The sequence below is a fragment of the Manacus vitellinus genome, unplaced genomic scaffold (assembly GCF_001715985.3).
Source record: "Manacus vitellinus isolate BGI_N305 unplaced genomic scaffold, ASM171598v3 scaffold_1_pilon, whole genome shotgun sequence".
NCBI classification, from domain to species: domain Eukaryota; kingdom Metazoa; phylum Chordata; class Aves; order Passeriformes; family Pipridae; genus Manacus; species Manacus vitellinus.
In genome coordinates, this window is record NW_021939396.1 from 17711911 (window position 1) to 17726992 (window position 15082).

General features: G+C 37.3%; 1 protein-coding gene across 8 annotated transcripts in view; it reads right to left on the reverse strand.

Moving 5' to 3' along the window:
* Positions 1 to 4310: 4310 nt before the first annotated feature.
* OXR1 (oxidation resistance 1) overlaps positions 4311 to 15082 on the reverse strand; it is a 229544-nt gene continuing 218772 nt past the window's right edge. For 7 of the 8 annotated variants that reach the window (XM_018077529.2, XM_018077539.2, XM_018077568.2 and 4 more), the window contains 4 exons: positions 13588 to 13740; positions 7882 to 7977; positions 7220 to 7293; positions 6169 to 6463 (listed from right to left, as the gene is read on the reverse strand). In XM_018077529.2, the coding sequence (XP_017933018.2) occupies positions 6328 to 6463; positions 7220 to 7293; positions 7882 to 7977; positions 13588 to 13740 (459 nt within the window). In that variant the 3' untranslated portion in view covers positions 6169 to 6327. Of the gene's footprint in view, positions 6464 to 7219; positions 7294 to 7881; positions 7978 to 13587; positions 13741 to 15082 lie in introns of all 8 variants that reach the window. The other variant, XM_018077523.2, reaches the window with a different exon arrangement.

Here is a 15082-nt window from a genome sequence, read left to right on the forward strand (position 1 = left end):
TGTGAAGTAAAATATCAATAATTTTTTTCAAAATATAAGTGCATTATCTTTTCACAGGCTGTTAAAATGTTTCCCTGTGAAGGTTTCTCTGTCCGAAGACCCAGAAAAAGATTTCAGGGTACATGGAAAGTTCTTATTAAAAAAAAAACTGTACAAAGAATACACACTAAAGGCACATAAGTGTTAAGTGAATTACATATTTCTGCTCATGAGAACTCTCATCCACCACAGGAAAATACAGCAGATGTACAGCTCACCACTGGTCTTTCAGTGTTATGTTCACGTGTGACTTAAACCCCAAGAGCACCTCACCACTGTATGAGGAATCAAGCACACCTGCTTTCGTTCACCCACCCAACACAGTCAGCAAGATATATTTTTGTACTGAAACACTGTAGCATACCAGTAAGTGGTGCATTTCAATATTATGTACATTTACAGCATATAATAAGAGCTTGTGCATTGATACAAAGTCTATGCCACCTACCACTCACCAGCAGGGAAACATCTGGAGTACAACTAGTCCTGCTGAAGTAGGAATCAAAAAAACGTTCCTTGCTTAGGTCTTGAGCCAATGAAGTAGCCTGTAGAAACTTAATTTACTCTGATGTTTTTTCCATTTCTTCCTACCTGTTCGATAGAAATGTGGAAGTATGGAGTGCCTCTTCTGCTTTATCTGTTCCCCGAGCATTGCCTCTAACGAAGAAATCATTACATGAAAGGAAGGCAGAAATTGTTGCCAACAGAGAGTCATCTCTGCCTCATTGCATGCCTACTGTAGAATCCCAGAAGGGGCTAATGTGTACGTACCAAACACTTATAGCCAGACAGCTGTGAAGCCAACCAAGGATTGTCAGTAATAACACTCCAATAGGAAAGAACAAGATGTGGCTTAAGAAGGGGGCCATGTGGAGGTAGGGTAGCACTTTTCTAGGACAAACATCTTAGTTCTAGTTCCTGGAGATAAGCACAGTAGTGCAATGCAATGGCAGGAATGAGGCTGAGAAGTGGGCATAGACTGTAGGGGGGGGTCAAGACCACCAAAGACCCTCCAACCTGCTTCTGGAAATAAAGAAAATTCCTCATGTCTGAAAGAATGGACTGCACATGATAACTAATTTGCATTGAAAGGTAGTCACTATCTTCAGGGGAGGGAAAACCTACATATAAAAGAGTAACCCCACCAAGACTGGCTGAGTGCCTCAGGACATCCTATGAGCTGGACCAACACTGGAACGCTGGTGGTCTCTTTTACTCTTTCTTTTCTTTCCTTGTCTCTTCATCTTACCCTTTATCTAAAACCAATTGCCATGTGCTTATATAGTAGGTCAGGTACTAACACACCAATTTCCATGCCACGTGTGTAATTTACTAACAAAACTTTCAGAGTTTTTGCAGACCCCTGACTGTTGTTCCTTTTGACCATGAGCATCTATGAATCTTGAGTGCTTTCTTCCCCTTAAGGATTGGATGTCAACCTACTGATGAAAAAGGCTGGGCTGACTGGATCACCAGCAGATTTAGTGCTGGCATTTTCTTGCTCCTGCCCCTTAAAATGCAGGGAGGCAGACACCCAACATGGACTGAATAAACTGCTGGCATTCTCAAACAAAACCATCTTCCTCCAGGTTCATTAGGGCAAGTTAAGCATCTACTTTAGAAGCAACAATTGCTCCTGATCCAGTCCTAACATCTGAAATTTAGCTACATCTGCACCTACTGAAATTCATAAAAGTCATTCACTTAAGCATTTGCAAGCAACTGATTATTGGCATTTATTTTTCTGCACACTCCTGTACAACACCAGAAGTCACTGGGGCCAAGACTATGCTTTAACAGTTCCATATAATGCCTCCACTAGTACTGGGGACAAGACAGGCAAGGACAGACTAAGCTGCACAGCAAACTTCTCAGTCAAACTGTATGTAATTCAGTGACAGAAGAGATAAGGAACCTTCCTGTTTTCTCCTTTATGGAACATAGCAGAGAGAACTGAAAGCCTGTAACTTTTATTCAAACACATTCAGCAACAGAACAGACCAGTGGCACTCCCTGAATTTCAGCATTTCATATCCACAGAAAGTAGGAGAAAATAAATCTGAATCCATTAAAAACAACTGAACAAAAGCACTCCATGAACTACCCACTCTAACTCTCCTAGTACACTGTGTTACATTTCTGTGAAACTAGCACCTCTGCCAAATTTAAATGTTCTAAGCAGAAAGATGGTAAAGGTCAAACCCTTCTTGATTAAAGCAGTCTCTGTAAATTTTTATTCAAGACCTGCTTTCCTAGTTCTGACTTGCTTCAAATATAAAAGTCTTAAACTCTGAGACAAGTGTGCAACACTTACTCTCACAGTTGCTTAGAGTTGCACGTTATTTTCTTAAATACTGTATTCACCCTCCAAATGTTGTATTTGAAACATATCTCCCCCACTTTCCTCTCTGAGGCGAGTGTTGCTTTTGTGAGGGTTGTGTAGTTTACTTGGTATTGAAAAACTAATCTCTTCTTTTGCAGGAACTGAAGTACATTTTTCATATTCTGAATGTAGTTTTCATGTTTAAGTGACAGCACAGAATTTGTATCAGAAGAAATAAATTTGACTTTTACACTTTATTTTTTCAAGTCTTACCACACTTGCTGCAGTGGCTTGAAGCGAGCAGATGTGTATCCCACCCAGTAGAAATCAGCTTCCTATTCCACAGCAATAATTCCTTCTTTAAAAATGTTTCTGTACAGCCTGAGTTCAGTATTATAACTCATTTTTAAAACAGGGAAAGGCTACTGAAATAAAATTAGCTGTAGTGGAGAGTGTAACATTTGTGGTGATATGCTCAATCATCACTAATCACAGAACAAATACTGGCAAGCCCTGTTCCCACAGCCATTTCGACTGCTGTGTATACATTGCACCACACCAACATCTCAGCTAAAGCCACTTCCTGACACCGCAGGGCACACTAAAAGTAGCTTAGTATTCAACTGCATGTGTACTACGAGCAGTGTAACTGCTACAACAGAAGACCAACAAGGATGACAAAGCTTGTCAGACAAGCAGAACAGCAGAAAGCAGAGCTGCCATTGGCAACTCTGCAGTGAGACAGCCAGCAGGACCACTTTGGTTTGCAGGTACTATACCAAGGGCACACCATGCACTCAGCTGGACTCTCCCTCACTCTATTCCAGTACTCTATTTCATTGCAGTAGCATGTACTCCAAAGTGAAGAGTAGAGGTTTGTTCCCTTAACTGAGCTCCCTACTGCTGTGTTAACAGTAAAATACCCTGACGACATCTGTTCATTTACAAAGGAAGAACATAAAAGTAGGATACAAGTGCTGCATGAGGAATACAAGATTATTATTTGTTTTATTTGAAGTTGAAGTAGTCAATGTTTTTACTCGTCTTCAAAGAGTGGATTTCACGCAGACATGCTAATTCCTGTACCAAAAAATCACAGGTAAGTAGGAGAATGATATATATGATAAAGCCATATATGATAAATCATGACCTTTTGCAGATTTCACAAAAGCTGTAAATAACATATATAGGATTTAGAGCCAAAAGATGATATGGTAAGAATCCCAGGTATCCAAGCAAAACATCAAATTACTCTATGAATCCATCCAAGAGCTGTATGTTGGGACAGTCTTCTGGCATTGAACTCCTGAAAATGAATCTCATAAGCCTTCAATGTATGTCAAACCCCAACTCTTTACAACCACAGAAGCAAACCTTGCCAGAAAATTCATATTGAATTGAAGGCAGGAGGTACATCAAGACACTGCCTTTGATCTCACCTAGACTATCCTTTATATGCATTGTACAAAAGTTAACTACACCTCTGGTTAATAAAATCCATGGTCTTTCATTAGCAGACATGCATTACTCTCTAGAGATCCTTTACACAGGTAGTCACATCACTAAGTGTTGTCACGGTCACTAAGTCGAATGTCCTTCTATTCCTTAACTAATTTAGTATTTTATAAGCATGATTGCTACTGTACTGCTAACTATACACTACTCTTGATTTCCACTTTTTTTTTCCCTTGTGCCTTTCCAAGAGTGGTCGAAGACTTGGAGACATTCAGCTACTGAAGATTTTTCTGTGCTTTCATTTAATTCTTCAAAGTATAATTCTTTATAAAATTCTTCACATCAGCCTAAGAAAATCTGAAATAGGTTTATTTGCAATATGAGCTTAGGATAGACTAAGCACTTGAATTAATGGTTTTGTCAGCAAGGATGATCTGAGACATTTTTTCTCCTTCCCCTTAAAAGTGGCTGAAGACAGTATATAGCACTCTCATTGCTTCCCATAGGGCTTTAAAAGAAAATCATAAAGGATAAGCAAAGGCATCCTACTTATTCAGTTATTAAATGAACAGCAAGAAAAAAATGCATTTGTGCTTCTAGGTAAACTCCAACTTCTAAATAAACTCCAACTCAAGTTTATTCTTACGTATATTTAGATTTATTTGCTATACATCACTGTGAGCTTATAGTAGTTAAAATCCATTACAGGATTTATTTTTTTGTTGTTGTAATAATCAGTCGTAACTCCACAAAGACAATAATACTGCTGTGGAAGACCAAAGGGGAGAAAAGCCATTTCAATTTATTTACAGTTCCTTATTTTGTAAACATTTACTCTACACATTGTACTAAGTTCTAATAAGGATAAAGAGCTATACATAGAGACAGGAAACAAAGCCCTGTTTTTCTATTCATATTGAGCATTAGCATATTATAGATGAAACATCTGCCCTTTCTCATTACCATAGCAGTAAGCTGTCTTCGAGTAAGTTGGGTTTTTTTAACTTTCCAGAGATGTAAATATTTTGAAATAATATACAACTACATCTACTTAAGCCAACCCATTTGGCTTTTATTCCATTTCTAGAATAATTTAAAGTGCTATAAGCAACCCGTCAATCAACACTTTTCTATAATAACAAAACTACTTTAAACATTAATTTACAAGATAATATACAATGTTTATCTGAAATAGCTGAAATTTCAGCACAAAGTCAGTCACTGTCACACTTAACAGCAATTTTTTTGTTCTTTTTTTTGTTTGTTTTTTTGCAGAACATAGAATAAAAGCTTTGAAACAAACAGTTTTGTTGAGCTGTTATTGCCACATTGGCTTATCAATTTTCCTACAAAAGTGGACAAGAGCTACTGGAACTGTATTCTAGCCTGTCATTTTTCTTTTGAGGTCACATGACAGTAAGTTTGCATATTCCACGAGTCTACTGAATTACAATATTGTCTACCTATAATACATTATGTCATTTTAATCAGAGCTGGTGCTAATTGTAAATTTACAACATAGACCCACTCAAAAACATCACAAATATTTTTTTCTTTGGACAGGAATAAGCTATATTCTTGGAGCTGATGTGCTACACGGCTACAACAGTATAACAGTATATATTGACACTTTATGTTGAAGAAAGATGCATCTGCTTCTGTACTTTTAATGCCCTACTATAGCTACAAATTATTCACTGAGTTTTTCTTGCTTTAGCCTTTTAATTGTGTGGAATTATCATATTCTTACATTCTCTTGCCATTTTATGAGTCCTTGCCATGTAGCTCAGTATCGTCAGTATTTGTCCCAAACCTGCAGATCATTAACAGCATGTGCAAAACACTCTTTAAATACAATCAGCATGCAGTTAGAACACCTATTAACTGACTTGTTTCTAAACATGAACAATAAACAAGACGAGTGGCACTGTTGACTTTGGATATCTTCTAACTTCACCACGTGTGTACTGGGACGTGTTAAGAAGGAATGCTCAGCTTCTCATCCATTTGTGGCACCATGAATAACCCATTGTTGGCCTGAACCAATCCCTGCAGTGCTGCTGCCAAATACCCACACGCAGCTTTCTTAGAGGTTCAGAGAGGGCAACTTCATTCATAGACATAATTTGAATACAAAAATAATAAACTATATTCAATGAAGCAGCCCCCTAGCAGGATTGCAGAGAGGTGTGTGTGGGAAACCTGGGAGGCAACTGTAATATGGATAAGAATTTTACAGACTGCAAGGCTCAAAGTAACTAATGTTAATTTTTAGTCCACATGGTCAATATTTTGTAAAATTGTCTACAGCTTAGAAAAAGTATGACAGTATATTACAGATGTGAGAGCATGAAAAAAGTCTGGTATTTAAAAATAATAACTAATGGCCACACTAAAAACTTTGAAAAAAAAAATCAGAAGTAAAATGCATTATATTGCTCCTAGGGATTTTTAAGCTGCACTGATTCATGTCAGGTTTGGGACAAGAACCTGTAGAAATAGTTAAATACTCATTCAAAAGCCCATATTTCTATGTCTTGAATAATGAAGTCTTCTCGCTTAGAAAGTGTGTGATTCCCAAATGTTTTACATGAATGACTTCTTCCATGGTAGAGATCACCATCGAGCCAAAGAGCAAACTCTCCTCTGCAAGACAGACAATGCAGTTAACCAAAGACTGAGGAAGTAAGCATTAAACCTATCAATGTAATTTTCATTCAAAATTCAGGAATAAGAAGGAATTAAAGAATTCGTTTTTAACACAAGTACCTCATTGCTGTTGATAAATTTTGGGTTTTTTTCACTATTTCACTATTTACTATTAATTTGGGAACATCCTTTTTCAGACATTCTGAAATAAGAAAGCTACCTAAAATTCCTCAGTTTTTCAGCCTCTTCCACTTTTATTAAGAAGATATAATAGTACTCTTATTATATCAGAGAATGTTGATTAAAAAAAGGGGAAACATCCCAGAAGCTTATGCACCTGGGGGGGCAGGGAGGGGGAAACGGGGTGAGACAATGTATAATTTTTGATGACACTGGCATTTATTGGGACAGTTCAGTTTCAATTCTGCCCTCTTCTAGTGATGCCTAATTTTCACATTTACATACTTTCAGAATCACAATATCTTGTGTCCATTCTGAATAGAGCAATACACACATGCAAATTGAGCATGGAAGGCATCATAATCTTGCAGGGCTGAAACTTTATGCCACACTACGCTTAAGACAGACCTTCCTGTTTAAGTTTCTTCAACATCAGAAGCTGAACACCTGACAAACTAAAGCTTTCTTGGCTGGTGACTATTGAGTCCTGAGCTCTCAAACTGAAATAAACTCCAATTTCTCCTCCTCAAAGGTGTTCAAACAAACACTTTTAACAGACTAATTATAACTTACCCTCCTCCACCAAAAGCAAGGGAGTCCATGTCTCCTTTAATAAAGAACATGTTGTCTCCTGTCCATTTGAAAACCTAAGAAAAAACCCAAAAAACCAAAACAGACTAGTAAGTAAAAATATCTGAACTTTTTGTTTGGGTGGAAGGGAACCCAAATATCAGTAAACACAGACTATGGGTGGCTAGAGGCCAGTTTAATGAAGTTATCAAGTTTACACAGAAAATTCAGGGAACAGATATTTGCAGATAAAAATTCTCTTAGATTTTACAGTAATTAAAATAGGACCATTTCAAACAGGCCATCTTTGAGCATAGAAACTTCTACAGAATGAAAAATACCAAGAAAATATGCTTAGGCTAGATGATATGCCCTTTAAAAGGATGCAGTTTGTTAATTTTCAGACAGACACCTGGATGAATTTAGAACAGTACAGAAATCTTCAGTACAATGAAAGAGTCGGGTTAAGTATGTTTTCACTATGCAAACACTACCAATTTACTTTGTCCATAAGGGACAAACTAGTATGACAACTTTTTTTGGCCAACTCATAGTATTTTTCAGATTTACTGTTAGATTTGTTCTGTAACTATTTTAGGATAATGCACATGGCAGGAGGGAAGGAGGGAAGGAGAGTAAGAGCACACAAAGTTATTACTACTTACCTCAAAATCTGGAGAAAAAGTGAACATAAATGTCTCCCCAGTGCCATAAAAGCCATCACTCACTTTAAATGGTTCAGATGCTAGTGCACCAAAAACCTGTAGCAAAAACACATAAGAGCAAGAGAAACTTCAGAGAAACTACACACCATCTGAGAATCTCTAATAATAGCAAGATAAGCAAATTAGATTGTAAATGTTGAAATTCACTTCAGGATGAGCCTTATGGTGTTATCATGGTTCTGAGTGTATTGAGATATGGTACAGTGCTTTGTGGTACAATAAAAAGGTAAGAGGACTTTCTCAATAAAAAGTGAACAGATCAAGAAAAAAGCCCACACTAATGGATAAAAACTAAACTCAGAAAACTCTCAGGTAGAATGTATACATATTTAAAATTTCTTAGACAACTCCTATTCCACTTGACCTAAGCCATTTTCAGCAAGTTCCCAGTTGTAACTGCGTTATTTTTCATGTAATTTATTCATTCCAATCCAAGTAACAGGTAAGCACTGGTTACCCTGTCTTACAACAGAGACAGATTTTAACAGGAGGACAGGATGCCATCCGGAGGGACCTGGACAAACTTGAGAACTGGGCCCATGTGCACCTCATGAAGTTCAGCAAGTTCAAGTGAAAGGTCCTGTACCTGGGTCAGGGCAATTCCAAACTTAAGTACAGACTTGGAGATGAACTCACTTGAGAACAGTCCTGCAGCAGACAACTTTCATCTTGCAGATAAAAGACTGGACATGAGCCAGCATGTGCTCACATTTTGTTGAATTCAAGAATTAATCTCTTGCAATAGCAGGTATTTGATGTACTGTACATTTTAGAAGTCACTGCTAAGACTTGATTGTTACAGACCAGACAAAAGGTAGGACTTACATACCAAACTTCCTTAAAGGCACAACACTTACAGAAGCTTCCTCACATTATTACTAATACTTTATTTCTTTATATTATCTTTAAGAACAAAGCACCACTACACTGACAAGTTCCTTGTCACAACACAAAATTGTTCCTTTACTTCAGTTAGGAGAATTACCTTTGAGTATACATTTGACCAATATTTATACTCTAAAAATATGATTCTCTGGAAGAATTTTTAAACTTACTCAACGAGGTGATGAAGTAAAGTATCACAGCCAGCTAAAGGTGCTCACTTTTCAGAGACCTGTATCGGTTTCAGCTGTTAAACAGCAAATTCAGTCTAAAATCTCAAAGATCTATGAACTGAGGTACAAGTTTCTGTACTCTTGTTTTAATGCGAGGTTACAGGAAAATGAGCCCAAACTCTTTTTTTCAGAGACATCTATTTCATTCAACATCTAGAATCAAACACTGGCAATATATTTCTCTATTATCCCACAGTCTCAATGTCAAGAACAGGCTTGAGAGAGAAAGAAACTATTACATTCTAGCTTTCTGGAGAAATCAGACCAAAATAAGTGAATTGATTGTTTTCCTGTTAGTTTCCAGAAGGTTTCCTTTTTCCTGTGTATTTTTTATATAAGGTAGGCTTGAGATGTTATCAAGACATCAAGTGTTATCAATTTGAATTTTAAGACAGTATTTCATTTTTAGCTGATCTTTACTACCTGTTCCACTACCTGTAACTGTTAAGGTTAAAAATTAAGGATGAAAGAGTCAGAAAGAACTTATAATTGCTCTAGTCCATTATACCTATTGCATATTTTATTGTCTCTGTACATGTAAGCTCTAAAATGCATCATGAGACATTTTTTCCTTTTTGTGATTACAAGCATCTGGGCAGTAGACTAGACTTCAGAAAACAGGGTGTTAGCTTTTCTCTCTCAACTATTTTCTCAGCCTATGAGTTGTTTTCCATCTTATTCTCTCTCCCCTATTTGGCTGGCAAGGGGAGCGATAAAGCAACTTGGTGGGCACCTGGCATCCAGCCAAGGTCAGCCCACCACATGACTTTAGACTGTACTTACTGTATGCAGATAATTGAACTTAAATAGAACATCTTTTAGTGTAAAAATCCATACTAAATTCAAATTAAGAAAGTTTGATCAATGAACATAAAATCGGCTAAGTAAAACTCCATGTTTAAATAACTACATGAATATTTTCCAGCAATAGGAAGTCACTGAACCCTTCAAATTATTTCTTAGTCCTCATCTGAGTCTCTGTACCCTAACTTCTTTTAACAGCTCAAGTCATTCTTTGAATAACTCTGCAGCAACTATGGTAGCTAAGCTACATTCAGGTAGTTAAGACATGTCTTACTTCAGCCCTCAGGGCTGACACTACATCTAGTAAGTAAGTATAAGTAAAAAAGATAAAATAAGTGTAATGTTTCATTAACAATTTATATTCCTTGAGAGGAAATAACCTTTCATTAAAATAACAGAGTTGTGCCAAACCTAAACTATCTCAGTTCAGCCTCTACACAGGTATGAGCTTTTCACACAACACTTATTCCGATGTTTGCCTCTGATCATCTCAGGACTGTTATTTGTACAATCAGTAAAACACAAAACTAGTACATTCTAACTATAGAGAAAATCTTGCATATTTTACTCAAGAGCCTCTGAAGCTTTATTTCTAATTATGGAATAAACTATGCTATAAAGAACCTCAGAGGGTCTCTCATAGTTTCCTACTCAATGGAGGACCGATTATAAAGCTATAATTAGGCTGATTCAGTCTTGCCCAGTTCAGCTTCGAGTACCTCCAGGAATCAGGATTCTACACCCTCTCTATGCTTCAAACTGAGTCTTCAAAGATCACATGTTGCTGTAAGTAACAATAAAAGATAAAACTTTGCAGAAAAAGAGTAATTTGCTTCCCACCGGTTATTTTAGTTCTTGAGAAGTGATGTTTATAGGATTTCTCTATGAGATCAGATTGTTGTGGTTAGATACTAGGGTGGATAACTAAAATTCCCAAGTTCTAGGCTCCATGTCTGACACTTCTGCAGTGTATACAATAAAATCTGAAGAACAACTAATTATCAAACTAGACAGTCCTTGGGGTGATTAACTGCATTAATTCCACTTCTAAACCACCACTTGTTTAGTGACTCATGTTCACGAATTAAGTGCCAATTTCTTTTTAAATAGCTGTCAGGGTAGACACCAGATCTCAGTGTCCTCACTAACAGAAGCACATACCAATAGATAGACACAGTCCATAACTATTGTAATGAGGTATCTATAGATTTTATGGACACCTTTATTAGAGGATCTCCAAGAATTGACTGGAGCAGGCAATTTAGGTGGCTTTAAGATTCTAAATTCCAACTAGGCAATGTTCAGCTTTTTAATAGTTAAAGCTTTAATTTGTGAAAATTCAGTGTTTTGGCTGGATTTTTTTTTAAAAAATAGCTGTTTAATTAAAATTGCGAATAGATTTGAAAAAGAAATCAAGACTGGAGAAGATTCTGGAGTATAGGTTGAGGCTTAGCAGCCTTTAATGAAACACAGTATGAGAAGTTACAAGATACGCTTGCTCTTACTTAACCTATTATCAACATAAGAAAAATAAGGAATCTTCATAAACAAAGAACAGTGCCTCAGAGGTTGCAGTCTAGGAAATAAATTAATTCTAGTTTAAAAGAAAAGTACTTCAGCTAAGGATATGACAAAACCAGTATCTTTCATTAACATAGAAGCTACAGAGTGGGCAGAACAAAGAATGCTAAAGAAGACTGATGAGGTAAGTTCAGCAAATGTCAAGAAACTACCTTGTCATAATTTTGTCATTCTTCAAAAAGGCTGAATCTCATTTGGGATCTTCTCTGAACTAGATAGCTTAGAAAAACATTGGTGATCTTGGAGCACAGGATATGAATAAACACCTGTTCTCTAAAAACACATTCTGGCAGGGAATAATAGTATTTATGTTAGCATACTGCTAGTGAAATATTTCTGGACAAATTCTTCTATAAAAAAGTACTCAGATTCTTTTTCAGTCATGGAAAGCAGTTTTATAGGACTATCTGCGAGGAAGATACAAGATATTAAAGATAAGTTGACCTCTTTCAAAAAAACCTTAGATAGATTAATTATCCTAATTACCAAAGGGCACAGTATGCTTCCAGTATCTTATTCTTCATGACTGTAGATCTTTACATGAAGAGAAGAAAGACTATGCTAAATTTCGATAGGTTTTGAACAGAAAGATAGTGTAATTTGTTTCATGCCATCAAATGCAAACACACTTTGCAAAAATTGCATGAGACAGAACTACTGAAAACACCACTCTCACTGCACTGTCAAAGGAATGAGCACATAAAAGTTGCCTAAACCATTCTGCTTACTAAATAGACACGGATGTCCTACACTCTTGAGAGGAACTGAGGTAAGATTTGGCATACACTGTGAAATATAAGTTCAGTGGCTACTGGACCCAAAAGTCCAAGGAATACTTTCATACACATTCCTAGGTATGAGACTGTAAGATAAGATTCATCAAGGTTTGTTTCATGAAAAAAAAAAAGTTATGACATGTCTATAAACTCCCTGTTTTGACTGGGCAGCCATGACACTTTTTGAACATGTAAGCTGAGGTACTCGTATGTAGAAGATTATATGAATAGTTTCAGCAACAGAACAATACTACGTAGGGGTGGAAAGACACCCCTATTAGACAAGGGACATTTTCTTTTTAGGTCAGATAATCAGGTACTAGGAAGCAGGTATCTTACTAATTTATCTTAAGAAGCTAAATAACGGAATTGGAGAAGCTACCATTTAAGAGGCTGATGAGTATGTTGAGATATGTCAAATTTATTCAATAGTTTTTATCTTCAAGATTAAGAAGTAAATGAAGAAAAAACTCCTTTTTAAAGAACTTCTGGGAAAGAGCAGAAAGAGAGCTTTCTGCTCTACTAGCAGAAATTTAGAAGGGATTTTTCTTGTTAAGAGACCCCTGAGGCAGGAAACAAGGAAAAAATGAAGTTGTGACTTGAATAAGAAAACATACCCTTCATTTACAGTTTTCAGAGCCCCTGAATGACATGAGCCCATGCTTCCTGAAAATAAAAACAGTGGTTACCAAATTGGGACAAGTAAGTGCTACAGATTTTACAGTGATTCTGTCAACTTTTCATAACGACAGTAACTTGCTTCCACAAGAGAGTACAGAAGTTTCAGAGAAGGAATCAAAGTCTCATACTGCCTGCAGTGTTTACCTGTTACTAGAATACTTAAGAGGGGATGTTTGCTACTCAAATGGTGAGATGTGAGCCACTTTCTGAAATTCGTACCCCAGTCAAAGGAAAATAGAGCACAACTACAGAGACTCAAGAAAAAAAAATTAATAATGCAACAAAGATACTATAGCCCTTGAAAGGGAGAGAGATGTTGGCTGCAGCCACAGAACATACCAAGAAGCACTGCCCACAGCTGGCAGTGACATTCCAACTCAACAGGATCTTCCAGTATAAGAAAGTTTTAGAGACTGTATTTCTTGTGGCTTAAGTGCATTAAAAAAAATTAAATTCTTTAACTGGGTATTACAAGACTCATGCATTACAACAGTGAACTTGTATCATTAAAGTATTTCCTAGACATGTAGTATGTCAGAGGCTTGCTTAACAGTGAAACATATTTCTAAGGAAAAAAACCTGCTTGATACACACAATTTTATCTCCCACAATGGACTGAAGTGTCAGCTTTGTACTTCTCAAACATTTTTCTTGATGGGTCCCCTACTTCCACACAAACATTTTCCTACCTGTCCATCACTGTCTTTGATAACCAACAGCACAGGTGTGTCTAATCCCGTCATTGTTCGATACAAAGTCTTCAAGCTCATGCCATGCTTCGCAGTACTGTAGACAAGAGTCCATGGATAGCCAATAGTCCGTGGTGGAAGAGACTTTGTGAGCTATTAACAAGAAAATGACAACCCTTTATTTAACATACCTTTTACATTTAAGAATGTATTACATGTAAATGAAAGCATATTCTGTTCTTCTGAACTGCTTATAAGTGGCCTTAAAAGCTAAGACTAAACCTGAAGTTTCATATGTGTATTTTCTACTTTTGGTCACTCACACAAGTTTCTTTTCCTACATTTACCAGTGACCTGCAGAAGAATCATTTATCAAGTGAAGTACATGTCTTTGTTAAGGTATCTAAAAGGTTTATCCAAGGACAGTAAAACCACAATTATTGTTACATAACAATACTGCATGTCCCATCAATGTCTCAGCATTGGGTTACTACATCACTCAAGTCAGCAGGTAACAAGCTGAAGGGTAAATGTTACTTGCTGTCCTCTTCCTGTGCCTTTTAATCCAAAACTTCATTATAAATGTTTTAAATGAGATGACTTCGGACTGTACAGTAAAAACTGCAGTGAAAGCCATGATGTTTTCAAGAAGGAATGAAAGAGGGGCAAAAACACAGGCAAGAAGTGTCATGGTGTATTGAAAGTTAGGATTAAAAAAAAAAAGGAAGTATTTTAGCGATGAATCATGCTCTGCTTAGACACTTAGACATGTACAGGTCAGATGGGATCCACCCAAGGAAATAGACAGCTGGAAAAAGTGCTCACTGATCCAGTTCCTACCATTTGCCAGTAGTCCAGGTTAACTGGGGAGGTCCCACTTAGCAAATGTGGTGCCTATTTACAAGATGGGCAGTAAGGAAGATCCCTACAGGATCTACTACAGGCCTGTCAGTCTGACCTTGGTGCCTGGGAAGGTCATGGAACAGATCATCTTGAGTGCCACCAGCATGTGCAACACAACTAGAGATCAGGCCTAGCCAGTGTGGGTTCATGAAAAGCAGATCCTGCTTGACCAACCTGATCTTCTATGACAAGGTGACCTGCTTGATGGATGAGGGAAAGGTTGTGGATGTTGTCCACATGGACTTTAATAAAGCCTTTCACACCATTTCCCACAGCAGTCTCCTGGAGAAACTGACTGCTTATGGTTTAGACAGGTGCCCTGTTCGCTGGGTAAAAAACTGGTTGGATAGCCAAGCCCAGAGACTGGTGGTGAATGGAGTTAAAGCCAGTTAGTGGCTGGTCATTAGTGGTGTTCCCCAGCACTCAGTACTGGAGCCAGTCCCGCTTAATATCTTTATCAATGATGTGGATGAGGGGATTGAGTGCATCCTCAGCTTGCAGATGACAAATTGGGCAGGACTGTTGATCTGCTGGAGAGTAGGAAGGATCTGTAGAGGGATCTGGACAGGTTGGACTGCTGGACCAAGGCCAA